This window comes from Cyprinus carpio, chromosome A24, assembly GCF_018340385.1.
Source record: "Cyprinus carpio isolate SPL01 chromosome A24, ASM1834038v1, whole genome shotgun sequence".
Lineage (NCBI taxonomy): Eukaryota > Metazoa > Chordata > Actinopteri > Cypriniformes > Cyprinidae > Cyprinus > Cyprinus carpio.
This window is the reverse complement of record NC_056595.1, coordinates 13695950-13723865: the sequence shown is the minus strand read 5'-3', so window position 1 is coordinate 13723865 and position 27916 is coordinate 13695950. Positions and strand designations below refer to the sequence as shown.

General features: G+C 37.7%; 2 protein-coding genes across 3 annotated transcripts; both read right to left on the bottom strand.

The window, feature by feature from the left end:
• Positions 1–443: 443 nt before the first annotated feature.
• Positions 444–19578, bottom strand: LOC109074719 (histone-lysine N-methyltransferase EZH2). Of its 2 annotated transcripts, none has more exons than XM_042714261.1 (20): positions 19192–19578; positions 10810–10927; positions 10460–10588; positions 10163–10282; positions 9971–10091; positions 9504–9683; positions 8509–8611; positions 8206–8369; positions 8013–8110; positions 7556–7793; positions 7189–7358; positions 6889–6983; positions 5707–5747; positions 5469–5594; positions 4877–5055; positions 4664–4759; positions 4484–4565; positions 4323–4403; positions 4154–4238; positions 444–1209 (listed from the first exon to the last, which is right to left on the bottom strand). In XM_042714261.1, exons 2-20 carry the CDS (start codon positions 10918–10920, stop codon positions 1149–1151), a joined length of 2280 nt encoding a protein of 759 aa, XP_042570195.1. In that variant the 5' UTR covers positions 10921–10927; positions 19192–19578; the 3' UTR covers positions 444–1148. The 2 variants fall into 2 exon arrangements, with proteins under 2 accessions (XP_042570195.1, XP_042570194.1); XM_042714260.1 differs by having other exon boundaries at positions 10804–10927; positions 19192–19577.
• A 4575-nt stretch (positions 19579–24153) lies between these two features.
• Positions 24154–27916, bottom strand: LOC109074702 (protein disulfide isomerase family A, member 4). Its single transcript, XM_042714255.1, has 10 exons — positions 27609–27916; positions 27205–27373; positions 26916–27121; positions 26647–26785; positions 26325–26530; positions 26079–26237; positions 25830–25981; positions 25378–25534; positions 25018–25251; positions 24154–24784 (listed from the first exon to the last, which is right to left on the bottom strand). Exons 1-10 carry the CDS (start codon positions 27694–27696, stop codon positions 24369–24371), a joined length of 1926 nt encoding a protein of 641 aa, XP_042570189.1. The 5' UTR covers positions 27697–27916; the 3' UTR covers positions 24154–24368.

Genomic DNA, 27916 nt, shown 5'->3' with positions numbered 1-27916 from the left:
TTCAACATTTATTTTATCACATTTAACAAGTCCCTGTAAACAATTGAACAGCACCTTGAAAACATGGAGATGGAGTGGTGAAAAACCCTCAGGAAAGAAACAGTAGAAACAAGAGGGGAGCAACAGGTTCAGAGGAGAAATATGGATTAAAATGAGCAAAACAAAACGATCAACCTCCTAAGAAGTAACTCCTTAATACTCACTAGACAAATCACAGCAAACGATAGCCATCAATAATTTAGAAAACTTGTTTACACGCATAAAATAAATAGGGACTTCTGGAGTCAAGCCTGGTATTATTGCTTTGATTTTACAGTATCCCACATTCAGAAAAAAAAAAGTGATTGTTTTTTCACGTAACCAGGGACGAGAACAGCACCTTAATCCAATCTCTTTACATTTAGTGACGTCTAAAGTTCATAGCTGCAACTGTCTGAATAAACATTACAAAATGTACAGTGAGGAATGAAGAGTTACCTGATTCCACTCCATTACTGAAACCTTTGTTCATGCATACAACAATTTGAGTACACCATTCAACATTTTAGGAAATCTAATTCAATCTATTCAGTGTTCTTTAAACATGTCAAGGCACCGCAATAATAATATGATACTGAGTCTATCCTCCTTACATAAGTTTTGTTTTTACAGCAACTGCATTGGCACCAAAAAAATGCACTTAATACCTCTGCAATGTGGTTTTGTAGATATTAACATGCAAAGCAGTGACAGTGGCTTTGGTTCCATGAACAAACCTTAAAACGGTGGGGACTACATGATATATGTTTTTGCATTACAAACGTACAGCCAGTTTAAATGTGAAATTTGGTCCAAAGGTATAGAAGAAACAGTCAAAATAATTTAAAACAAAAACACCTACAATCCAGATACAAAACAATGGCCCATTATAAAATGATTCTCTATTAAAACCTCAACTGTAAACATGACAGAGTGTTCAAGTTACTATCAGAAAGTGTATCCCAGAGTCAGCCTGTTGGTCGAGTTTTTTTTTTTGTTTTTTTTTAAAGGAAGTCCTCAAAATGTCACTGTTAAAAACTTTGCCCTTGTCCTATAAAACTGTATGGTGAAGCATGTGGAGAGAGAATTCCTGAAGAGTGTAAGGCATTTGTTGAAGGAGGTAGATGGCTTTATGGAATTTCCATTTCACGTTCAATACCTACATATTTCAGAGCATCAGCTTGACTGTATCTAAAAGAGAAACGTAAACAGGTTAGATGGCTCAAAAGCACCTCTCAAAGAAGAAATAACACCTTTTGCATTATTTTGAAGAAAACACCTCTGCACCAATATATACACACTCACTGGCTACTTTATTAGGTACACCTTTCTAGTACCGGATTGGACCCACTTTTGGTCCATATTGACATAACAGCATCACACAGTTGCTGCAGATGTGTTAGATGCACAGCCATGATGCTAATCTCCCGTCCACCACATATTGGATTGAGATCTGGTGACTGTGGAGGCCATCTGAGTAAAGTGAACTCATTATCATGTTCAAGAAACCAGTCTGAGATCCTGCTGGAAGTAGCCATCAGAAGATGGGTACACTATAGTCATAAAGGGATGGACATGGTCACCAACAATACTCAGGTAGGCTGTGGCGTTTAAACGATGCTCAATCGTTATTAAGGGGCCCAAAGTGTGGCAAGAAAATATCCCCCACACCATTACACCACCACCAGCAGCCTGAACCGTTCAGACAAGGCAGGATGGATCCAATCCTTTATGTTCTTTACGGCAAATGCTGACCCTACCATCTGAATGATGCAGCAGAAATCGAGACTCATCAGACCAGGCAACGTTTTTCCAATCTTCTATTGTCCAATTTTGTTGAGCCTGTGCGAATTGTAGCCTCTGTTTCCTTTTCTTAGCTGACAGGAGCGGCACCCGGTGTGGTCTTCTGGTACTGTAGCCCATCAGGCTTCGACGTGTTGTGCGTTCATAGATTGCAACGAGTGTTTTTTTTGAGTTACTGTTGCCTTTCTATCATCTCTAACCAGTCTGACCATTCTCCTCTGACCTCTGACATCAACAAGGCATTTTCGTCCACACTGTTGCTCACTGGATATTTTCTATTTTTCAGACCATTCTCTGTAAACCATAGAGATGGTTGTACGTGAAAATCCCAGTAGATCAGCAGTTTTTTTTTTTTAAATACTCAGACCAGCCCGTCTAGCTCCAACAACCATTCCACGTTCAAAGTCACTTAAATCCCCTTTCTTACCCATTCTGATGCTCGGTTTGAACTTCAAGTTGTCTTCACCATATCTAGATGCCTAAATGCATTGAGTTGCTGCCATGTAATTGGCTGATTAGCAATTTGTGTTACCATGCAATTGAACAGGTGTACCTATTAAAGTGGTCAGTGAGTGTATATACAGGTACATCTCGATAAATTAGAATGTCACTGAAAAGTTGTATTCCTGAAATAAATTAACTCAAATTGTGAAACTCGTGTATTAAATTCAACGCACACAGACTGAAGTAGTAAAAGTCTTTGGTTCTTTTAATTGTGATTTTTTTTTTTTTTTTTACAAAAACCCACCAATTCACTATCTCAAATTAGAATATGGTGACATGCCAATCAGCTAATCAACTCAAAACACCTGCAAAGGTTTCCTGAGCCTTCAAAATGGTCTCTCAGTTTAGTTCACTAGGCTACACAATCATGAGGAAGACTGCTGATCTAAAAGTTGTCCAGAAGACAATCATTGACACCCTTTACAAGGAGGGAAAGCCACAAATATTCATTGCCAAAGAAGCTGCATTTTCAAAGTATGATGAACACAATCATGATAACAGAAAATCAAAATCAATTAAAAAATTTGAGTGTACTTCACAAACAACCAACTGAGAGAAGCACAGCCTTATGAGGATTGTCAAGCAAAATCGATTCAAGAATTTGAGTGTACTTCACAAGGAATGGACTGAGGCTGGGGTCAAGGCATCAAGAGCCACCACACACAGACGTTTCAAGGAATTTGGCTACAGTTGTCGTATTCCTCTTGTTAAGACAATGTCAGAGGCGTCTTACCTGGGCTAAGGAGAAGAATAACTGGACTGTTGCCCAGTGGTCCAAAGTCCTCTTTTCAGATGAGAGCAAGTTTTGTATTTCATTTGGAACTCAAGGTCCTAGAGTCTGGAGGAAGGGTGGAGAAGATCATAGCCCAAGTTGCTTGAAGTCCAGTGTTAAGTTTCCACAGTCTGTGATGATTTGGGGTGCAATGTCATCTGCTGGTGTTGGTCCATTGTGTTTTTTAAAAACCAAAGTCACTGCATCCGTTTACCAAGAAATTTTGGAGCACTTCATGCTTCCTTCTGCTGACCAGCTTTTTGAAGATGCTGATTTCATTTTCCAGTAGGGCTGTGCGATATGGACAAAAAAAAAAAAAAAAAAAAAAAAAAAAACTATCCCGATATCTTTGATCAATTGTGCGATTTCGATTTTAATCACGATTTTGACACACACATACATGCTTTACAGTCATAAATGGATTCAGCATGAATTTGAAACATTTTCAAAAGAAAACCGATTAGAGTTATATATCAAAAAGTTGTAACATGTCTCTAGAACAGACATAAGTCAAAATAATCACTAACCAAAGGTGTTACAAAATGTCTAGACATATGGCAAATAAATAAATCCCATGTCCAGGGCTTTTTTTTTCCTTTTTTGCCATGCATTGGTCATAGAGCTCATTGTAGCAGTGCCTCAGGTGTTGAAATACATTTGTTATACATTATACAGGTTAACACGTACTCCGTCTGTAGAGCGTATATAGCAGTGGTCGGCAACCTTTTTGGCATGACGTGCCAATTTAAATATTTCTGGTTAACCACTGTGCCACATGTACAGTAAATGAACATACTTTCCAGAAGGCCAACAATTCACTAAAAATGTTTTTTATTGGTCTTACGAAGTATTCTAATTTGTTGAGAATTGGTGGGGTTTTGTTAAATGTGAGCCAAAATCATCACAAATAAGTCTGCGTGCATTTATTTAATTTAGTGCAATTGTTTCAAAATTTGAGTTGAATTACTGAAATTAATGAACTTTTCCAACACAATAAAATATAAAAATATACACCTATTTATATATATAACTTTTTTTTTTTTTTTTTTTTTTTACCTGTAGTCAAAGAACAGTTCCTCTCCAGTCTGTATGGCTCTTTTAGCAAATATGCCAATCCTGTGATCCCCATTAACCATCATCACTGTGGGGACAGACGGGAACAGATCATGACAATTTACACACAAGATCCATTTAGTACTGGATACTTAGATTCTGAGTGACTTACCCTTTGCATAGCAGTTGGGGTTTACAGAGTGGTTGGCAAACCTGATCTTGTTCCCTTTCCTAGTTGCATCAACAACAAAATCTGTTGGTGAAAGGTGGGAGGTTGTCAGCCAGTGAGGGGGCGTGTGAACAGTGAACATTTGCAAGATAGAGGTTAGTTACCATTGTTAAGGTTGAACAGAAAGCTGCACATGTATTTGTCATACACCTTGCCTCTGCGGTCTGCCTCATCCTGGGAGATGATCTAGCAGATAAAAATAGAAACGTCACGTAAAAAGGAAACTTCACTGTGCGTTATGTAGTCTTGATGTTTATTTATTTACTTATTTTTTAACATCTCACCTCCCCACAGTACTCGGAGATGAACTCATTTTTCTGAACTGGCTCTTTGATGAAGATTCCCCATCCGGCCACATCAGATGGAGCCAGTAGCAAGTGTAAAAAAAAACAAGAAATGGCATAACCAAGAAAAGAGGGTGCATCACAACAGTCTTGTTTATATTTGTGAAAAATGACATGCATCTTCATGCTGATGTGTGACAGATAAAAATGTACCTTCTTTGCTCCTCTCTGGATGCTACAGTTCTTGCAGGAGACATTTTTACTGTCCCAGTGATCAGCCGCCCCGCAGGTGAGACACAGGTCAGGGTCACACTCTCGTACGGCCAGGTAACAGGGGCACTGCTTGGTGTTACACTGAGCCTTACAGCGGCAGCCTGGAAACCGGTTCTGACCTGTACAGATAGAAATATCTAGTTCAAAAATAACTCCTGATTCTAGACCTGACTTGTTCAAATCAATCATGGCTGTTATAATAATAAAAAAAAAAAAAACACTTCATATGAATGCAATACCTTCACCTCCAATACCTTAATTTCTCTACATTCAGTGCCAATAATTTAAATGCAAGAGTTCTGCTGAAAAACTCTTCTACAAAAACAACTGATTTAAAATGAAGGTCAAAATGAAATGCTTTTAACTTGCCATCACATTTAGAGAATAAGAAGCAATTACTGCATTGTTTCCCCTTTCCAAGACCAAACGTCAAGATTATGTTCCAGTGTTTTAGTGTAAACTGGGGGTCACATTGATGTTGCACACATGAGCTGCCTGACTGGTGTTGGTCTGTGTGTCTCTATACACTCACATTCCGAGCTACACTGGCAAAACTTCTCACAGAAGTTTTGGGCAGTGACACAAGGGCAAGAACTGTCACACGGCTGGCGTGGGTGGTCACATGGCTGGTAGTTGTACACATGATTGGAAGAGCCATCTGCAAGCAGAAATTTCACATATATAAAAAATGTGTACTTGCATTTTACTTTCACAATGAAATATCTCACCATCTAAAAGTATGAGCTAGCCTCTCACTTAAAGACACAAACCTTTCTTTAGTTGAATTTTCCGACAATGAGTGGCCCACAGTCTAGAAGAACCCAGGAAAGCACAACAGGGTATTACATGATTGAAATGCACCATCATAATTTTAATTTATTTAAATTTAATATGATGATATCATAATTAGACATGTAACTGTATGAGATTTTCATGTTGCAATTAATTGCTAATGCTTTTATCACGGAATACGGTATTATCACGATATTGAAATGGCCAGTGAGCGGCTTAATATGAATGTGGCTGGTCTTCCAGACAGTGTTATCAGAACTATACAGAACTCTAGTGCCCTTTCCACTCGGTCACTATATGAATGTAAATGGGGCTTGTTTGAGTGTTGGAGTGCAGCTAGACACGTAATCCCCTTTTAGTGTTTGGTAGCAGTTATTCTATCTTTTCTGTAGGATCTGATAGATAATGATAAAGTGTTTTCAACCATAAAGGTGTTTCTGGCCACAATATCTGCCTGTCATGTAGGTTTTGATAACAAAACTGTTGGGCAGCACCCTATGGTATGAAGGTTTGTGAAGGGCGGGCATCGTGCTTTACTGGTCTCAAAACAGATTTCCCCTTCATAGAATCTGGTTCTGGTGTTTGATGCACTTTCTGTGACTAAAATTATTGTCGTTTAAGACTGTGCTGCTGTTGAATTTGTCTTCAGCAAAGCGTGTAAGTGAAATTCATGCTTATTCAGTGGATTCAACGTGTATGCAATTTATGGCAGGAGATGCAGAGGAAACCTAATCCTCCTTTTATGCCCAAGGTGGTCAATTCTATTATTCTTCTTGAGTTAAGACCCTTTAACCCACCACCTTTTACTTCAGTAGAACAGCAAAGGCTGAATACATTATGACTGGTGCATGATTTACATATTTACACAGATAACTAAAGGGTTCAGAGAGAGTGATCAGCGGTTTGAGTGCGCAGCGGTATTTTGCATTGTGATCAGTTGATGGGAAAAGTATTCTTAAAATGCATTTAAAAAATCGAAATAATTTGTAATAAATAATTATTCACGGTATTTTGAAGTGCCCACGATAACAATATCATGCATGTTCATTATCATGATATATCAAATAACCGAATAGCGGCACGTCTTATCATAATATATTGAAAGTGACAAAAAATTTAAGGGTAGTCAGACTCTTACAAATATCACTTTGAACACACACCTGTGTTTCCTCTTCTTCTTCCTTTGAGGAGTGTTTTCATCCACCGCAGGTGCACGTGCAATGATGCTAGATTCCTTTACCCTGAATTCATAAACCTGACAAAGCCCAAAACAAGAAAAACTACTAAAACATAAATTAATTTCACTGTTTGTTAAATTACTGTTTGTGGTAACTTGTAATTCCCTGGTACTCAAAAATAATTCCACAGCAATTATGCATAGTTGTCTAGCATTTAACAGTATTATGACCACTGCAAAATGTAATGGGATTGCATAAAGCCATCTTCTCAGGTGTGTGTACCTGTCTGCAGGTCTTTGTGCCGATGAGTCTGGCGATAGCACAGAAGTTGTCATAGTAAGTACCAATGAGCACTCTGAACAGAGATGCTTCAGCGCCACTCCAGTCCACATTCTCAGGAGGCTCTGAGCTCAACTTCAACTTCACTGGAGTCTGACAGCGGGAGTTTGCCTCTATACAAAATAAATAAATAAATAAATAACAGAAAAACTTAAGCAATTACATTTTCATAGCTCCAAAACACTAATATAAAATCAATTGTGACATTACTATGTGACTTTATTACTATGATTTTCATGGTTGACAGCACCCAATCAAATTCAGGGATGCAAACTTATCACCTATATTTTCATAGACACTCAATCTCTACCTGAGGAGCTGGTGGTCTCATCCTTTTTATCATCATCATCTTTATCATTACAGTCGTTTCCATCTGCCCCTCCCTCTCGGTCGCTATCAGTGTCTTTAGTCTCAGTGTTAACTGTTGGGGTGCTGGGTCTACTGTTGCTGTTCGGAAGTCTTCCTCTGCGTCTGCTCACTGTGCGCTTAGAAGGGGTCTTGGCACGCTCAGCAATCACACCTGCTGGGTATTCCCTGACCATGCCATCCTAAAGAGATATGTATGCCAGAGTTAATCATAGAGTGAAAGTCAGAATTAAGCAGCACTTGAAAAGATTAGCAATTATGTGTAAAACCTGCATGCAAACACTTTCAGACAGAAATCATGACTGCACTTGCAGTTTTGTGCCAACTCAAACCACACAAATATATCAAGCCTTCAGGGTTAACAACCTTTCATTTTGGAACAAGTGGAGAAATGCACTTACCTGAACCATATACATGTAGCAATAAATGCCACATGGTTTGCCATCCACCAGATTCTCTATGTTCTTACGTTTGTATGTGTTTGGAGTTGCATGAAAAGCTGTAAATCAAAAGAGGAATGCATTTATAGAAATGCAATCTTAAATAGTTGATTTTTATTGTTAGAGGACAGCATTTTGTCAAATCATTGCTTACGGTGAAGGAAACAGTCGTATTTGAAGCAACGCCTGCAGAAGAGTGTATGGAAGGAGTGCAGACTCTGCTCTCTTTGCACTGATTTAGCATTTGGACCATCAATGTTGGGGGTGCATTCAGGAGGAAGAGCCCCAGGGAGCTGCTGCTCAGTGAGTTCTTTATATCTGCAAAAAGACAATATATCTCAAAACATGATCACCACCCATAAAATTTCAATGCAAACAGAAGCTTCACATTATTTTCCATTTAGGTTTGTCATAACCATTGGAAGTTCTTGTTCAGAGGAGTTGTTTTCTAACATACTTTTCTTTGAGTTCTTCAGTTGAACCTTTATCAGGAAACATGGAAGAAATGGCTTCAAAGATTTTATCAGAGGGAAACTTTTTTGATCCGTCATTGTTGAGACCTGTTGCATACAATAAGAAAACATAGAGTTCGTTATTGAAAAATGAACTGAGAAATTGTAACATCCACCATGTAATAAAATGCCTGTTTATTGTAAGCACTAAAGGGCATGTGATTTGTTTGAAAAACAATACCATGCACTGAACAAGAAAATAATCTAAAGTATCAAAATACATATACATGCTACAGTACTAACATATGTAACACTGTTGATGCATACTGCTGTAAATCTGTTTAAAAAAAAATTAATAAATAAATGTGTGAAGCTTAAAGGGATACTCCACCCCAAAATGAAAATTTTGTCATTAATCACTTACTCCCATGTCAAACCCGTAAAAGCTTTGTTCGTCTTTGAAACACAATTTAAGATATTTTGGATGAAAACCAGAAGGCTTGTGACTGTCCCATAGACTGACAAGTAAAATAGACTGTCAAGGTCCAGAAAAGTATGAAAAGCATCGTCAGAATAGTCCATCTTCCATCAGTGGTTAAACTGTAACGTTATGAAGCGACGAGAATAGTTTTTGCATGCGAATAAAACAAAAATAATGACTTTATTCAACAATTTGTTTCCTCTGTGTCTCTCCACATCACCGTAGCACCATTTTGGAAAATATGAGCTGAACACAGGCAGCTTACGCTCTTCTTGACAGTGTATTTTACTTGGCAGTCTAAAGGACAATCACAAGCCTCCCGGTTTTCATCCAAAATATCTTAAATTGTGTTCCAAAGACGAATGAAGCTTTTACGGGTTTGGAACGACATGGGGGTAATTGAATAATGAGAAAATTTTCATTTTGGGGTGGAGTATCCCTTTAATATATTTTAATTGTATCAAAGTGCTGTGTGTGTTTTTACATACTTTACACTAAAAACCATTTAATTTTTCTTACTTTCAGAATTCAGCTGGTCCTTGTGAGAGTCTTCAGCATCATCTTTTCCATCACAGAGGTCCATCTTCTCAAACTTGCAATCATGCTGATCCTCCTCTTCATCATCCTCCTCATTATCACTGTACTGATTGAGTGCATTCACTAGCTCCACAAAGATCTCATCATTTATGAAGCCACACTCTAGACACAAAACAGAACAAGAAATCAATACTGCGACAAATGTTAGTTCTGCTTAAGCAGATAATTGTGAATCAATTCTTAAAAGGATATTTCCCCCAAAAATTAAAACTGTCATTATTTAAATTATTCATCAACATCATACCAAATCTGTGTGTGCTTTTATTCAGTAGAGCATAAAAACTGTTTTACAATTTGTTTTATATTTTTATTTTGGGGGGAAATATTTCTTTAAAACACTAACCAGCTCAAATCTTATAAATCAGAAAAAAAAAAAACAGATCCCTGACCTCTATCTCCGTGAACTTTCCCATCGTAATTTTTAATAAGCTCTTCAATGAAAGTGCCGTCTTGATCAAGGATTTCATCACCCATGTAAGGGATGTTATGCAATACAGTCTCATCCTCAACCTAAAACAAAATACAACATTAAAAGTGTGTTTTTTTTAAATACATTACAAATAAAAGAAATTTGGTTTTACCATAAAGTTTTGCTGGAGTGGAGACCATGAGTACATCACAGGCACAGAGGCCACAGCGTTCAGTGTTTTAAGAGGAATGACTTGTCTGGAGAACTCAGAGAAGCCACTGTCAACAGTGCACTGCAAAATATGTCAGTCACGTTAGATTAAAAAGTCTATATAATAAGATAATATTAGGATAAAAGCATTTACTTTAAATGCATTTAATAATAAAACACTAATAGACATTTTCAAAAAGCAAACAGAAATGAGATGCATATGCATTTTAGAAGTCTGAATTAGAGGATTTGTTCTAACCTCTCTAGTCCCTCGCAAGGAGCTCACAGGTGTCATAATATGAACAGGTTGTATCCGTCTCAGTTTCCATTCCTGGTTCAATATGTCTGTACGCTCCAATATCTTCTGTCTGTTGGAGCTGAACATGCTCTGTACAGTAAGAAAACATATTTTAATGTGAGATCATCCAACAGACAGGGAGGCAACATGGTTGTTCTCATGACTCTTTTTATCATTTGTGGAAACAGTGTTAAACATAATAACAGTGCATTTGCATTGTCCATATCTCATGACACCTAAAAGCCTGACCAACACCAAACTCTATACGAGCAGCTTAATGTCTGCTGTATTAGTCCATGGATCACCTTGACCTCGTCTGCCCTCCTGAAACGTTTGAGCTGCCGTAGTCGCATGTACTCAGACTTCACTCTCCGTCTCCAGCAAACAGGACCCTTCTCCGATTTCCTCCCAGTCAATCCCATGGCTTCCCTATGCACATACAGTACAGTACAGTATATGGCTTTAGATTTCATTATAGACTAATACAGAAACAATATAGAAACATACAACATCAGGGCTCAACAATAAGGACTGCCCGGGACAGACGCTCGGGACAGTTGATGGATTTGATATTGGCGAGTAACTTTCTACCTTTAACAATGATTAATCTATAGTATAATTTAAATTATACAGTGGAGTAGAAATGCACCGATTGACTGGACATTTGTTTTATTTGAGAGACTATCTCTATTCCGTGATTGCACACAAACTGCATCACAATAATTTTTTCAAAATGGGACTTGTGTGGAAATATTATGTTAATATCATATTTAGTCTATAAGCGGCCATTGACAGAGGCCTGTGATGCCGAAGACAGATGCAAAGAGAAAATAGGCTACTGCAGCAGGCAGAGCAAGATCACAGTTCACGATGCAAAGAATATAGGAATAAAATCCTAAATATTGAATTTTATATGGATGTGTTTCTGAGGGGAACTGACTGTTTTCAGAAAAGTTTACGTGGTATTTTCCTTTCATCTTGGCTCGGTCTAATGCATTTAAAGTAGTGGTGATACACATAGCGCTGTTTTTTTGTACAGCAGTAACCAAGTTACTAGCTGCTGTTCCATGAGCGCCACCTGCTGGCAGAGTGTGAAATTGTGTCTCATTCAACCCTTCTATGGTTTCGGTTTCATGCCAGTGTTTTATTTCACAAAGCTGAAGTCAGACCATTCTGTTTTTGATTCAAATTTTTGAAATTATACAGTCTAATATAAACCAAACATTGCACATGCTACAAGTGTGTATAATGTTTTTTTGTTGTTTTTTTGATCGATTAGAAAATGTGTACAAATTATGCAATTATCAGACACAGATATTACCTGTCACTCTCACTGTCATCCTTTCTTGCCCTCTTTGCAAAAAAAGCTGTGATTTTTCCACGACTGGCTTTCATAGTTTTGAAAGATAAAATCCTTTTTTGATAGACCTGATAATTATTTTAGTATAATCATATCAATTAAAAAGTAGCATTAAAAATGTAGCGTTTAAAGGTGTAATAGTGTCATTTTTTACCATATAAAATTTAAAAAATTAAAAAATTAGCAGCTAGCTAGCAACAGCTTGCTTTGTGCTTTGATCTAGTTTCATCTCACTCCAGTCTATCTTTAAACTAAATGATTTTATAGGTAATTTACTACACATTGTCATAGGCCTATACATACTGTGAATTATTAAGGCTAAATTTTACTAAACACTCTTGCTAAATGGGGTAAGCACACTTACTTTCTCATTTCAGATGTGTATGTTCTTCTAAGAAGTAATGATTTGTTGTACACCGATTCAGACACTGACGGGCAGACCAATTGCTTTAACCATTCATTATAATGAATCGGCTCAAAGGAATCATTAGGTCGCGATTCGGACTTTAGCGGACGTGTTGTGTGGGAATCCTGGCTGTTAGGACATCGCGAAAGATTTGTCAACACACACACACAAACAAACACACACACTTCACAAAGTTTTTTTTGCACCACATGAAACAAAGTTATGTCAGCTGCATGTGCGGAATGCTTGTCACAAGTTGTAAGAGAAGATAAGGCAACTTTTTTTTGACTGCAATTCACACCCAGCGGTAATTTTAGCAAAAAATATTATCCGAATGCACCACATGAAACATGGATTCGGTCTTCCGACCTTTAGGACCAGTTCGCTTGATGCGAGGGAGGGAGCAAAGACAGAACTGAAGACGGAGAGTGCACACGCGGGGGAGGGGCGCTGTGCTCGTTCTCTCCGTCACTCCGTCTGTAGCCTGCTTCACTCACAAAACCCAATAACACATCAAATAAGGCTTTGGCGGGACAAAAAATTTTTTGCCGGCCACCAAAAAAATTTCAATGTAGGAAAAACCCTGACGACAGATGGAGCTCCCGCCATGGTCGGCAAACAGAAAGGAGCTGTCAAATTAATTGAGGAAAAAGTGGGTCACCCTATAATGAAATTACACTGCATAATACACCAAGAAAACCTCTGTGCAAAAATGTCAAATTCAGATCTTAAGTTATGGCTACAGTTGTGAAGATTGTTAATTTTCATAGTAAAGCGATCTTCCCTCATGCACCGACAGTTCCAGTCCCTTCTCAAGGAAATGGATCGCATGTACAAAGATATTCCTCTCCATTTGGCGGTAAGGTGGCTAAGTTGTGGTAAAGTTTTAGAGAGGTTTGTTGGCGGCTTTGACAGTATTAAAGCCTTCCTGGCTGAAAAAGGCCAAGTCTACGCTGAACTCTAAGATGAGACGTGGGTTTTGAAACTAATGTTTCTCACCGATATCACAGGCCACTTCAATGAGCTAAACCTCTGATTCAAGGTGCAGAACAAACCATTTTAAACAAGCTTGCAATTTAGTTAGCTAACTAAATAAGTTAGCAATCTTGTCAAGAGATATTACTACCTCCACATTACGATATTTCAAACATATACAGGAGCATTATACCGTTCCTGCGGTATGCGCTGTTTTCCATGTCTCCTCAATGACTGAAAGAGTAGGAATACCTCAGGCTGAGTGCAGTGTAGAGAGTAACACTGACCCCTTCTCCTACTGTTTGTTTGTGCGAGCGAGCGGTCAGTCAGTGTAGGATGGCCGAACTTAAGGAGCTGCCCCCTGAACTTAAGGCCCGGGTATACTTCTCGTTCAGCGTTCCTTTCCGTCTCGCGCACAGCTTTCAAAAGTATATTCAACCGCAGATAAACACGGACAGATGAGCTCAAATGCGCAGTACCACAGGGTGCGCGGCTGTCCACGAGCCCTCTTGATGACGAAAATAATGCAATGCAGATGGTGCGCGGACGGCCGAAATATACTTTGGCCTTTACACGATCGGCAACCGGCAGTTTTTTGCCTTATTGCAACTCTCTGTTCTGGACTTGCACAAACTTCGTTGCAATGCAACTCATTTTCCAAACTGTCACTTATGTGAAAATATGAAGTCTGTTAACGCCCATTAACACAGGCCAGAGACGCTGAAGATGGACACACACAGAGAAAAATACTGTAGCAGGCAGATCACTCACTGTTCATGATGTACAAACTATTGGAAGAAAATCCTCAATATTGATTAGGGGGTTTATATAAATGTGTTTCTGATGGGAGCTTACTGTCTTCTGAAAAGTTTATGTGGTATAATTTCAAAAGCTTGTCAGAACATTCTGTTTTTGCTTCAAAATTTTGTTTTATGATTATTATTATTTAACTAAATGAGGTTACGATGTCAGTCTATTTTTTTCTTATTAGAAAAAAAAAAACAAAAAAAAACTTATTCTACTGTTTCTAATATTCTGCATGTTGCTCAAAAACAAAATATATTGTGTCCAGCAGGCAAAAGTATTTTTTTTTACTCAATCATTTAAAAATAACAAATTTCAGAGCTGTAACAATAATACCATGATACCATGAAACCATGATATTTTTGCTTAAGGTTATCATACCGTCAAAATCTCATAACGGCCCATGCCTAATCCAAATACATTTCCGAACTCAAATCGGAGTTCACAACACGATTTGGGGAATTTCAAAAATATGGACCCATGTTCTCTTCTTTGATTAAGCCTGAAATCTTCGATGGACATGAATTTGATAAATCTCTGATAAGAGTGGATGGATACACAGTAAATGGAAATGCAACTAATTGAGTTCAAGAATTCAGCACTGTGGATGACCAAATTTGTAGAACTGCGCAAAGAGTTGGAAACCACAGCAGTGCACAATCAAGGATCTTGCATCATGCCAGATAAATTCTGCTGTATCAAGAGTTGCTTTGGCTTTGCTGACAGCATTTGACTCGACATACCTCTGCAACCAAATAGTCTCGCACATGAACGATGTTCTCTGCCCCTCTCGCAATCACTTGAGTTTTGATCACAGGAAGCATATGTGAAACTTAAGGTGGTTGGTTGCCACCACAGCTGTCTACTGCCACCGGCGGTATTGCACGTGATGTCACGCACTCTATAACAAGCATAATAAGTTTTGTATACAAGTGTAATAACAGTAATAGTCACAAATTGTTTTATTTAAACTACGTCTATGCTAATTCACAAATTACCTCAAAGTACATACACAGCGTTTCCTTTAGATTGGCAGGTTTGAGCGCAGGAAAATAAAGTTTATGCATTCAGCAAATTAATTTTGTGTTGGGTGATGGACCTTGTTGGCAAACCCAATCGCTGAACTGGAGCCATCTCCATTCATGTCACCCATTCGCGTTTGTATATGTTCCCGTGATCACAAACACCTGGCTGGTCAGGTTTGGCGAGGCTTTCTCCAAACTGGCCAAATACAAACGAGACAGCGATAAATTAAATAAGTTAACAAGAAATGTGGGAAAAATTCCTATTTCAAAGAGAGTGCATGCAGACAAGTGAAAACAGTGAACCGTGTCTACACCGGACGCGACACCGCTGCATCGAAACAGGTTGAGTCTGTCTAGTGTCTACACAGGACATCCAAACTCTGTGTCAGTACCTCATAAATAGGACGAGGCAGTTTACTGTCAGGGATTTGTCATGTCCGGTCGTGCCGCATCCAATGTAGCATCACTGATTATAATAAGTTGTATAGTATTTTGTCGCGCCGCGCCACACGCGTCCGGTAGACAGGGTGTATGTAGAGACATGTGAGACAGTGCTGGGCTACTCCAGCACAGTTTTGAAAAACCATTTCAGAGACATGTTCTTAAATGTGACTCATATAAAATATATAACATGCATGCACAGATTTAAGTCAGCTTTAATCGCCTTTTTGGTAAATTCATGACTTAACTGACCATGACATTGCATGCATGTAGTTTATTTCGCACTTTGATATGAATGAATATAGGCTACAGCGTGCACCGGCACCTTTGTGCGTGCAATTGAAGAGCACACGCTGCGAACACAGTAGCCTACCATTTCCGCACTCGTTTCTGCTACTGAATAAATGCACTTCTTGTCAAGAGAAAAAGTGACAGAAGCACCAGTTGTGCAGGAGACACATTTTTCAGTTTAACATTTAAATTATTATTTCATTTTATGTAGACGCACTACACTCCTAAGATAATGGAGCTCAGCATAGGAAAACAGGACCAGGACTCACACTAACTGCTATACATGTTTATCTGTTTTTATTTTGCATTAGCCTACAGAGGACCCTGTTGGGTTATTTAACACCTATGAAAAGCAGCATTAGATCATCAGTCCAATAATATTTATGTTCCATACACTTGCTGCTCTATTTTTTGTTCCCAGGAATCTTTTTTAATGAAAGCTTAACAGCTTATAATGGTTTCAAATAAATTAAATTTTAATATTTTTCAATTAGTAAACTTAATATTAAATGTCAATGTTCTCTTACAAACAGTTTGCAAAGTTGTCTTTGATCACTAATTAATGTTATTAATTTAATGCTTTTTTGCTGCTTTTTGTCCCCAAAAATAAAAATGTTGTTTCTGTTATGCGTGTTATATTTATGGACAGTTTAAATCTACTGAACAATATATTCTATATTGTGATATAATTACATTGTGATATAATAAATAAACCATAATATTAAACATTAGTTGATATGGCACAGTAACTGCCAAGAAACAAATGAAATGGCACATCATGTGCTATTGTTTGTAATTTGTTCATTTGTTCTTACTGACTGTTCAGTTGTCTTTAATAATGATTGAACTTTATATTTGTCAGGCTAGTAGTTTTTGCTGTTGTAATGAAATTGAAAATTACTATTAGGGAATTTCACTGTTATATTTACCAGTTTTCATAATATAGACAGAGAGAGTGCAAAAATCTTTGGTATTCATTTATATATAAGAAATAGCTATGTGCTTCATCAAATAGCTCCAAATCTAAGAGGGTTTTTAGTGTCAGTGGGAACATAGTTTCATGCCACAGAACTTCTCTTAAAACCGCAGACAGTTGACAGACTTGTGTTCTTAGCTAAAAAAACTTAAAAATAATAAAATAAAATACTTTATAAATAAAATCCCAGTTGCATAGTTTAAACTGTGAATTGCATGCACTAAAAAAGTTGACAGAATGCACTTTCTGTACTTGTTTTGCACTACTTCAGTTACATATAGGCCTACATGTGTTAATTTAATAAAAAGCAGTAAGTGATCACTTGGTCTAGATTTTTTTTAACTGCTTAAATCAGCTGTTCAATCTAAACTGTTTTTGTTGTTTGTTTTTTTTTAATGGGCAAAAGAAAGTCATGGGTTTTTTTTTTATTTTAATGCAAATGCAAACATATCGAGATATATATCGAATATCGTAAAAATTTACAATATCGAGATATAATTTTTTTTTATATATCGTCCAGCCCTATACTGTACTATAATATACACAAAGAATATCAGCCGATATATCGATATCAGTCTTTTTTTACTCCTTAACATCAGTATCAGCCCCCAAAAAAAAAACATATCGGTCGGGTTCTACTTAAAAGTGATTACATATGATATATATTTATAGGGTTTCTGCAAGTTTTATAAAGGTAAACTTTTTCATAAATAACACCTAAATACCTTTCACACCAACAAAAGAACACACTGCAAAAAAAGTGATTTTTTTTCTTGTTTTTCAGGAAAAAACAAACTGATTTTTTTTCTTATTTTTTTCAATCAGCGAAAAATGTCTAACATGGGTTTAGAAAATGTGTTTTCTGAGAAAATAATCAAAAATATATTTACTTGAGAAACAAAATGACATGGGTTTAGAAAATTCTTTTCAATCAATCAAAAAAAAAAAAAAAAAAAATTAGTTCAAGAAAAAAAAAATAAAAAAAAGTCAGTGGTTACATAAAAACAAACTTAAATCAAATCAAGCGGGGTTATATTCTTATTTATTTCTTTTCAATCAAGCCAGATTTCAAAATTCAAAACAAAAATCATCCAAGCAATAATTAAGCAAATCATTCACAGTCCTGTATTCTAACCATACATTAATAGTACTATTATTAGAGTCTCCGAATTTATTTCCCTTCATTTGAAACATACCTCAAAAATACTATAACCACAAAACTACAAAAGCCAAAAAAACATAAGTCTTCTGAGCTATGAAAGAGCAACAATACTTTCCTCTGAGAACTACTAGAGTGTAAAAGCCAACTAAATTGCTGTAGAGATTACCTAACATGCTGCGGATACGTAGGCTGAAAAAAGAATTTTATCTTTCAAAACTATGTGTAACTATCAAAAAGAATTGCCTACAAGAGCAGCAGAGACAGTGAGAGACAGTGACAGTGTCACTTGTAAGTTCACAGGTTTCCCCTCCTACAAGTTCTTCATGAATAAATAGGATAAGAAAAAAAAAAACCACGAATAAACCATATAAAACTAAAAATATACACCAAAAATAGAAAAATAAACAAAAAGTAGTAACATACATGCGTGAGAAAACTGAACAAATAAGAGATAAAAGGAAAATGAATTCCTCTTTTGAACCACGAATAAACTTTATATGACCAAGAATATGAAGTTCTGAGATTGCATTAGGTACACTTTTATTTCCAAATCTGAGATTTTTGTTATCCCTGGTGTAGCTGTGACAGGTGTATAAGCTCACTGGCGCCCCTGCTGGTCTAACACACACATTGAAACGACGCCTGACTGAAAACTGAAACAAAACCATTTAACACGTTTACTCGTGTTTACTCACACTACTTCACAAAATCAGCACGTCTTATAATGACAAATAAGAAACAAACACTGAAGAACACAGCGGAGATACTAAAAAGATTCAACTAAAAATGAAAACTGTCATCATTTAACGTTAACGTTACTCAACCTCACGGTTCTCGAAACCTGACTTTTTTTTTCCTTTTGACACATAAGGATATGTTAAGAAGAATGTCACTCAACATTTACTTTTAATGCATCTTTTCCAATATAACGAAAGCGAATGGTGACTGAGACTGTCATTTCTTTCATCCTCTTTGTTTCCTTTCACGGAAGAAAGTAAGAGGATTGGAACATGAGGGTTTGTGAATGATGACAGATTTTTCGCTTTTCAGTTGAATTATCCTTTAAACGTCTCTAAGGCTCGACAGTAGGGTATAACATGATATGACTAGTAAACTGTCTATAATCTAACATGACTGCTGTCTTTGCAGTGTCAATGTAAAGTTAGTCGCTAACTGGTTAGCTGGGCTGTCTGAACCAGAAAGTAAACGTGGTTTCACTAACACTCTCTTTAGTGTCTTCTTCTAGTACCTACCTGAAGGAAGAGACCTGTCCACATCCAAACAAACGACTTTTCTGTCAGTCTGTCAGCGCCGTGCCTAGGTGAAGATGATCGGTTAACTGTGCTAGCTAACTCAGCTAGCTCGCGGCAGAGGGTCCTTTCAGCTCCGCGCGTACGCGTTACCAGTACCGGCGAGCCTCGATAAACAAAAGACAGGCGCTTAATTCGTCTTTAGTTCTACAAGTATCTGTTTGGCCAGACGTCTTTCTCTCTCTTAACCGCGGCAGACTGTAAGCGAACTGAAATAAATTTGAAATATGTTCAAATTTGTAATATTTCCGTTTCTCCAAGTATTCAAACCCGCTCAGTCTGTCGTTTATACTCAGAATTCGCCGCCCACCTCGCGCACTGCAGAATCAACGAGCGCCAAATAGACCAGCCAATCAGAACAAGCCATGTTAGAGCTGGTCAATGTTGCGATTTTCGATTGGATAGATCCTATCGGGGATTGGGCGAATCGGATGCGTGACTGCAGTGGGGAACATATGAAGAAGTTCTCTTTGTTCTTGATTTTGAACGAATACGTTTTTGTAAAACTGTAAAACCGGCGTGCATTATGCCAATGTTCGTCTTTGGGTTTTTAATCATTGCCGTGAATTATGTCAACAAAGAACAGCAGTTGCTAAATGTGTTTGCGATACAGTATAATGCAACGATCTAAGCTCTCGTTTCTTTTAGTACAGACACAAGGAAAACCATGCTGCTGTTGTGGCAAATTCTAGTAGAAAAAAGTCGATACAGTCAACATGTCATTCTATTTTTGCATTGAACTGAGGGACTTCCTGTGGACTGTTTGGACTTGGTCACCCGGTTCATTAAGTACCACCCACTCCCAGAGAATCTCTTTACGGGGGCGATGACATCTGCGTACAATTGGTGGCCAATCCGAATCATTTCCCGGAGTCGGTTCTTTCGAAGAGTTCGAAAAATGATTCAGAGACTCCTACGTCCCCGACCTCACAAACAATGAGTTCAATGACATTCAATCCGAATCGTGAACAGGCCGAACCGATTCAGTGAAATGTCTAAACGCCATTTAGATTTCTCAGTTTAAGTATTCTTTGGAGAATTATTGTACGATATTGTAAGAATTTGTAATAGAGGTTTGTAAATGTGATTTAAATTAATCTGCCTGTTAATTCCTGACATATCAAATACTGAATGACTTTTTTTAATGACTTTTTTATTGTCATTGTACAAGTACAACGAAATTGAATGCAATCCTTTGGGTGCATAATGGCACATAATGATCAGTTAAGTTACACAGATGACAGGATATGTGACACAACATTACACACAGAAGACATCTCACATTCAACAGTCGGTTACACGACTCATTCAATATTGCACATAATGATCAGTTAAGTTATTGCAGTATTCAAAACCAGATAGTTTAAGCATGTAAACTGTTTGAGCTCACATTCATCAGAGTTGTATGACTCAACCAATATTGCACATAATGATCAGTTAAGTTACTGCAGTATTTAAAACAGATATGGCTTGGCATGTCAACTATTAATTTTACAATCAAGAGAGATGAATACTTTATGTCTACAGCACACTTGGTGTTGTTTAGTTGCTTGCGCAAATGCAATATGTTTAGTTTACATTTTTGCAGTATTCAAAACAGAAATAGCATTGGAATAAAAACTATTCCTTAATTTGTTTGTTCGGCTTTTTAGAACCCTGTACCATCTGTCCGAAGGTAGCAATTCAAAAAAAGAATGTCCTGGATGAGATGCATCCTTGAGAATTTTTTTGAGCTTTCAAGAGGCAGCAGGAACTGTGTAACTCTTCCATAGAGGGGAGGGGACAACCGACTACCTTCTGGGCTGTGGTGATGATCTTCTGGAGAGCCTTCCTTTCTGCAGCAGTGCAGCTAGAAAACCACACACAAATGCAGTATGTTAGAATGCTCTCAACAGAGCAATGGTAAAAGGAAACCAACAGGTTTTGTGTGAGCTGGTAATGCCTGATTATTCTCAGGAAATGCAGTCTCTGCTGTGCCTTCTTGATGACAGTAGTGGTGTTGACACTCCAGGTCAGATTGTCCTCTATATGAATGCTCAGAAACCGGAAGTCAGAGACCCTCTCAACACTGTCACCTCTGATGAAAAGTGGCTGAATGTCTATTTGAAGTCTATTATCAGCTCCTTGATCTTGGTGGTGTTCAAGATCAAGTTGTTTTTTGTACACCACACAGACAACTGCTCCACTTCAACCCGGTAGATACTGTTTCAGGGTCCAAATCCAATCTTTAACAGCCATTTTTAACAGCTGTTTATGTGCTTTATTTGTTAGCAGAAGACCTCTAAGCTAAGCTTTTAAAAACTCACAATGTGCACAACTGTTTCCAGGCTCACGGTGTCCCAGGCACCAATATTTTAACAAATCTTAAAATGTGAATCATTATCTGGACAACTAAGATGAGATAAAGGTCAGGATTGTGATGTTTCAGTAGTACTACAGCATACAGCAAATTTAAATAAACACTGTTTTTTATTTTTTGGGTTCTTTTGAAGAACACAAGACCACAGGAACCAGAGTCCTCTGCACCTGTGTTGCAGCCTGAAATTAAACTACGCCATGCTGGTTTCCTCTGGCCAGAGAAGAACTGGCCCCCTGACTGAGCATGGTTTCTCCCAAGGTTTTTTCTCCATTTCTGTCACCAATAGAGTTTTAGTTCCTTGCCACTGTCGCCTTTGGCTTGCTTAGTTGGGGACGCTTGACTGATTGCACAGACACTATTGGAAGAGAGCTGAACTGGATGACATCACTGAATCATCAATGAACTGACTTTAGCTTGAAAATGACTCTGTTATTGTTAAACTATTTTCCTGTTTGACAGTGTAAAGCTGATTTGACACAATCAGTATTGTATAAAGCATTTTACAAAAAAAGTGACTTGATTTGAAGAAGCATTTGGACCTGGAAACTGTGATGTATAATATGGCAAGCCGTTTTAACATTTAATCTATAAACCGCACTAGTATCTAATTTAACGTTACTAATACTTATTTTTTAGATACTAGTATCTTTTAGTACTAGTACTTATTCATTAACTACTAGTGTCTTTTGTAATGTTACTAGTACTTATTCATTAGATACTAGTATTTATTCATGAGACACTAGTACTTATTCTTTAGATACTAGTACTTATTTCAATAGTGACAACTATTATATTGTTACTAGTAACAAATTTTACATTTTTGCCATTGACTTCTATGGGGATCCGGGATCTGTCATTTAGATATCAACTATTCAGTTTTGACTAGTATGTATTCCACAAGTGACTAGTACTTAATTTTTATGTACTAGTAGTTATTCATTAGGTACTAGTACATCTTTTTTTACATACTAGTACTCATTCATTAGATACTAGTACCTATTGCACTTTTTGTAAGCAACGAAAACAAAAATAACGACTTTATTCAACAATTCCTTTGTCAACTCTGTGTCTCTCCATGTCAGTGTATGCTGTGTATGCTCTTCTGTATCAGCCATGGCACAAGGATGCACTGTTTTCTTTCAAATCAAAGCTAAATACACGTAGAAACAGCGCATCCTTGTGGCGCAGATGATACAGAAGCGCATACGCACCATACGGTGATATGTTGAATAAAGACGTTAGTTTTGTTTTCTTTGCTAACAAAAAGTGTTCCTGTCGCTTCATATAAACCAAATTGCACATCTGATGGCAGATAGAGTATTCTAATGATGACTTTCATAACTTTTATGGACCTTGACACTGTTATTTACTTGGCAGTCTATGGGACAGTCACAGGCCTCCAGGTTTTCATCCAAAATACACTGCCCGTCCAAAAAAAAAAAGTCACCACCTGGATTTAACTAAGCAAATATTTAAGATCCTCCCATTGGATAACTACTGCATGGATGATTATGTTATGTGCCCAAAGAATAAGGTCAGCTGACTACCTGAATATACTGAATGACCAGGTTTTTCCATCAATTAATTTTTTCTTCCCTGATGGCACTGGCATATTCCAAGATGACAATGCCAGGATTCATCAGGCTCAAATTGTGAAAGAGGGGTTCAGTGAGCATGCAACATTATTTTCACACATGGATTGGCCACCACAGAGTCCAGAGTCAGACCTTTACCCCAATGAGAATCTTTGGGATGTGCTGGAGAAGACTTTGCACAGCAGTCTGACTCTCCCATCATCAATACAAGATCCTGGCGAAAAATTAATGCAACTCTGGACAGAAATAAATGTTGTGACATTGCAGAAGCTTATCGAAATGATACCATGGCGAATGCATGTCATAATCAAAGTTAAAGGCAGTCCAGTGAAATATTAGAGTGTCTGACTTTTTTTTTGGACGGGCAGTGTATCTTAAATTGTGTTCCGAAGATGAACAGAGCTTTTACAGGTTTGGAACGACATGGGGGTAAGTGATTAATGATAAAATTTTCATTTTGGGGTGGAGTATCCCTTTAATACACAATTGACGATTACCATACTGGGCAGAAATGCAAATTTAAAAAGTACCAGTATCTATTAAGTTCAGGATATCTCTGGCCTAAAAAGTTACTAGTAACTAAAAAATAAGTACTAGTTCTATTTTTCTTAACAAGAAGAGTGTAATTAAATACTAGTCACTATTGGAATAAGTACTAGTATCTAATGATTAAGAACTAGTATCTAATGAATAAGTACTAGTAACTTTACAAAAGTTACACTAGTACCTAAAGAATAAACACTAGCACCTAAAGAATAAGCACTAGTACATAATGATTAATAGTACTTAATGGAAAAGATACTAGTATCTAAAAAATAAGTACTAGTACCATGAAAATAGATACTAGTATGGTTTATAGATTAAATGTTAAAAGAGCTTTCCATATGTCTAACGTCAGACTAAACCTGTTGAGATGAAACAAACAGGATCTTATTTATGACAACCACTCCATTTGTGTTTTTACATTATTTTATTTAAAAGACTTGGGAGAAATAAACCTAATAAACAGTGCTTGGTTTGGAATGAAAATACTGAATTTTTGATCCCAGAAGCAAAAGAAAGTACAAAACAAAACAATCTCTTTTCTGAAGGTCACCAAGCCCTCCAGAATGCTTCCAATCTCAGGGAACAGCATTTATACATAGTTCATGGTTTCTCTAAATCTCTTAGAGCTCATCTTTTTTTTGTGTTAATTTTGTGGCATGTTTTTCCACAAATTTGCTTAATTCCTCCATGTCCCTTTTTCCACCTTCAAATTTGACTGGGTTCTGCTTCTTGTTGCTGGGAGAAAAGTAGATTGTAGGGAAACCTTCTACTTTATAACTGTCATGAGGCACATCATTAGCAGTGGCATCCATTTTGGCAATGACGATATTCTTCTCGTTCTTGTATTTCTTTCCGAGAGCTGTGTAATCTGGCTCCAGCTTTTTACAGTGGCCACACCATGGTGCATAGAACTCGATAAGGACGTCTTTCTTTGTATCCATTACAATGTCATCAAAAGTCTTGCCCACCACAACCTTCACCGGTCCTTTGTTGCTCTTGGGAATAGGCTGAGACTTTACAATAGGTTTCAGCTTACCTGTCAGAGGAGAAAAGGATGCAATCACTGATTTTAACAATGACAAAAGAAGTGCTCTCTCTACACCCATACAAGGCTGTCAGTCTTACATTTGCATTCTTAGAAGAACATGTCTTACCATACTGGCTTAAACTCATTGTAACAATCAGTTCTGATCAATGTTGATGAAGCTGGAGAAATCAGGTTCATTTTCATAAGGAATACATAACATACATAACACACCAATACTTTACCTTTTTTGAAGGCCATGACAAAGCTTTGGAGCACATCCGAGTCAAATTCCTCTGGATCCATAGCATATTTCTTCCCTCCCTCACTGAGAATGCCAACATTCACCTCCTCCCCGCTTTCACTGAGTCCAAGGCTCTTCAATTCATCAGCATAGTCTTCCTCATCTGCGATAGCAAATGTGTACTCTGGGAAGTCCTTTGCTACTTCAAGCACTTTGCTCCTCCAAAACTGTGTGGCTGGGTGGAAATGATAACAAATTGTGTCAGTAGCAAACACAACTACATGCATATAAACCTAAATCCTAACAATTAATTCCTTTTAGAGTTTCAAAGCGCTGCAACAGCCACGGCTTAAACACATACCAACTCTGTAATCAAAACTGAAGTCTACTCCGTAATAAACAACCACAAGAGGTCGTGTGGTATATCTCTTTGCATCGTTGCTCTGTTTTCTGTGCCCAACCAAAGGTAGTATGTGTTTCTTGAAGAATTCTTGAACTTCTGAAGCAGATGTGGAGTCCTTTTGGAAAAACAAGGAAAATCTTTCAGGAAAACTGACTAAAGGTTTGTTCACAAAAATTATAGTTAAAAATAAATTCCCATTCAGATTTCACAGTGGGTTCAAATTGGTCACATGATTTTGCTGCTTTAAACAACTATGTAAGCAGTGCTTCATACACCACTTCACTACTGACATTGGACCATTTTTCCCCAAAAAGGTTTGCTCAAATTCCTCTGATGTTACCACACTTTAACAACATTGTCATGCTCGGTTTGCAAAGACCTCATACAAACAATAAAGATTCAGAACTTACATTAATTGTTAGTGAATAAGATGTTGGCTCATATTTAGACCTGAACTTCTCTGGCTGGAGCATGACTACTTGTCCAGGTGAAGCCTTGAGGAATTGTGCGACTTCATTATTGAACGTATGCATAAATTTGTAGTCATCTCTTAGAGAATTACCTGCAGGAAGAGAGAGCAAACTGTTATAATTTTTTTTTTTAAGTACAGCTTATATCTAATGCATTTGAGAAAGACTTCCAGACAGCATAATACACACATGCTTCTTGATAGATCTCATATGCTGCATCTTCTTCACTGGAAAAAATGCCTACAATCACAGCATCATCGCCATCTCTGACAAGCTCCTGAACCTGTTTTAAAGTCTGCACCTGCTTTGATGGAGGACCAGCCTGGTCTGACATGTAATCAACAATACCTAGAGAAAAAAAAAATTAAGAGATTGTAATTCTCAATTTCCAATGCCGCCAAATCAATCGGTCAAGACAATGGATGATGGACCTACCAAACTTCTCCCGTGGTCCATTGTAGTCAAAAGCCTTGCCCTTTCTGAAGATTTTAAGAGTTGGGTAGCCAGAAACACCAAACCGTGTTGCTAAATCACTTTCTGCAGTTGCATCAACTTTAGCCAGTGGAATAGGAGGAGTGCGATTGCTGAGCTCTTTAGCAGCCTTCTCATACTCAGGTGCAAGTCTCTTACAGTGGCCACACCTGTTTGAATTAAAACACAGGACTCTCAAAAAGACACACTGGTGCTTCAGAAAGAATGCAAAGATGTTACATCATGGGTTGATAAAAAAGCTGCACAGAAATCTAAATATGCAAACCAGGGTGCATAGAACTCCACTAAAATGATGTCTGCATTGTTCACCACATCATCAAAATTATCCTTTGTCAAGACAAGGGTGGCCTCTGGAGGAGGTTTCCAGTCTGGTTGGGCAACTTCTTTAACTCGTTCCACAATGGCTGAAAAATGAAAACCATGCTTGATTAACAGTGCACCAGGAAGTCAGCTGATGAGCACTTGTTACAAATTCACAGCAATCTGATGGAAATAAATCATAATGGCATTTAAATTCATTTTAAGGGCACTCACCATGCTCACTTCTGTCCCCATCATAGTCTACCGGCTCCCCGTTTTTAAGTATTTTGATGGTGGGATATCCAGACACTTCAAATTTACTGCTCAGTGCACTAGCCTTAGTGGCATCAACCTTTGCCACGGGAATCGGTGGGTCATTCTCCTTTAGCGTCTGAGCGATCTTCTCATACTCGGGAGCAAACTGTTTGCAGTGGCCACACCTGAAAAGTGTAATAATTGCATGACTGAGATCTTTGACAGTCGATGACGTGTCTCCGACGGATGTAGAGCAAAGAAAACTTACCATGGTGCATAGAACTCCACCAGTACGGTGTCTTTGCCCTCTATGAAGGTGTCAAAGTTTTTATCTGTCAGGACCAGCACTCCATTCTCCTCCTTTACTTCAGTGTCATCTGCATCATCATCATCATCATCCTCATCATCATCTTCCTCTCCAAGATCATCTGCTGAATCTAAATGTTAAAGAATATGAAATGCATAAATCTAAACTTATATTTCTTGTTTTCTTGATGCTTTTTTTATATTAACATGTCTTTGTTGTAGTGCAACAAAATATCTCTAGGGTCTCCACAACACAGTCTAACATGCAGTGTTGTCCTTAACAACAATAATGCATCAAGCTAGCTAGCAAGTGCAACACACGACACGAGCATGTTAAATATCAACAACCTGCAGCAGGTATCTTACCATCTTTGGCATCTTCTTCGCATCGGCTTGGCGATATGAAGTATGTCATTCCAAGCAGCACAATCAGCAGAAGGGTTATCTTCTTCATGATATCTAATATTTACGCCTCCTTTAGATAGCTTAATAGATTAAACCAAGAGGCATACACTGCTACCGGTAATCAAAGGAGTAAATACTGTGATAGTTATAATAATTTTTACATAAAATGAGTTGGCTCAGCTCATCACAAGTCACGCATTTTTATCTAAATGATTTTTTCTTACTTCGCTTCTCCACTCCTTTACTTGAACTTGACTGACTTGCCACGC

Bases quoted from the DNA above. Each gene is read 5' to 3' on its own strand.
- LOC109074719 (XM_042714260.1), bottom strand. From the start codon at position 10,920: ATGGGATTGACTGGGAGGAAATCGGAGAAGGGTCCTGTTTGCTGGAGA. The intron at 8,111-8,205 runs GTAAGCAATGAT...TTTGATTTACAG, and splicing joins ATACGACTGTTTCCTTCACC to CTTTTCATGCAACTCCAAAC. The intron at 4,239-4,322 runs GTAAGTCACTCA...CTGTCCCCACAG, and splicing joins CCCCAACTGCTATGCAAAGG to TGATGATGGTTAATGGGGAT.
- LOC109074702 (XM_042714255.1), bottom strand. From the start codon at position 27,696: ATGAAGAAGATAACCCTTCTGCTGATTGTGCTGCTTGGAATGACATAC. The intron at 25,982-26,078 runs GTGTGTATTATG...CTCTTCCTGCAG, and splicing joins TGAGATCTATCAAGAAGCAT to GTAATTCTCTAAGAGATGAC. The intron at 24,785-25,017 runs GTAAAGTATTGG...CTCCTCTGACAG, and splicing joins TGTCATGGCCTTCAAAAAAG to GTAAGCTGAAACCTATTGTA.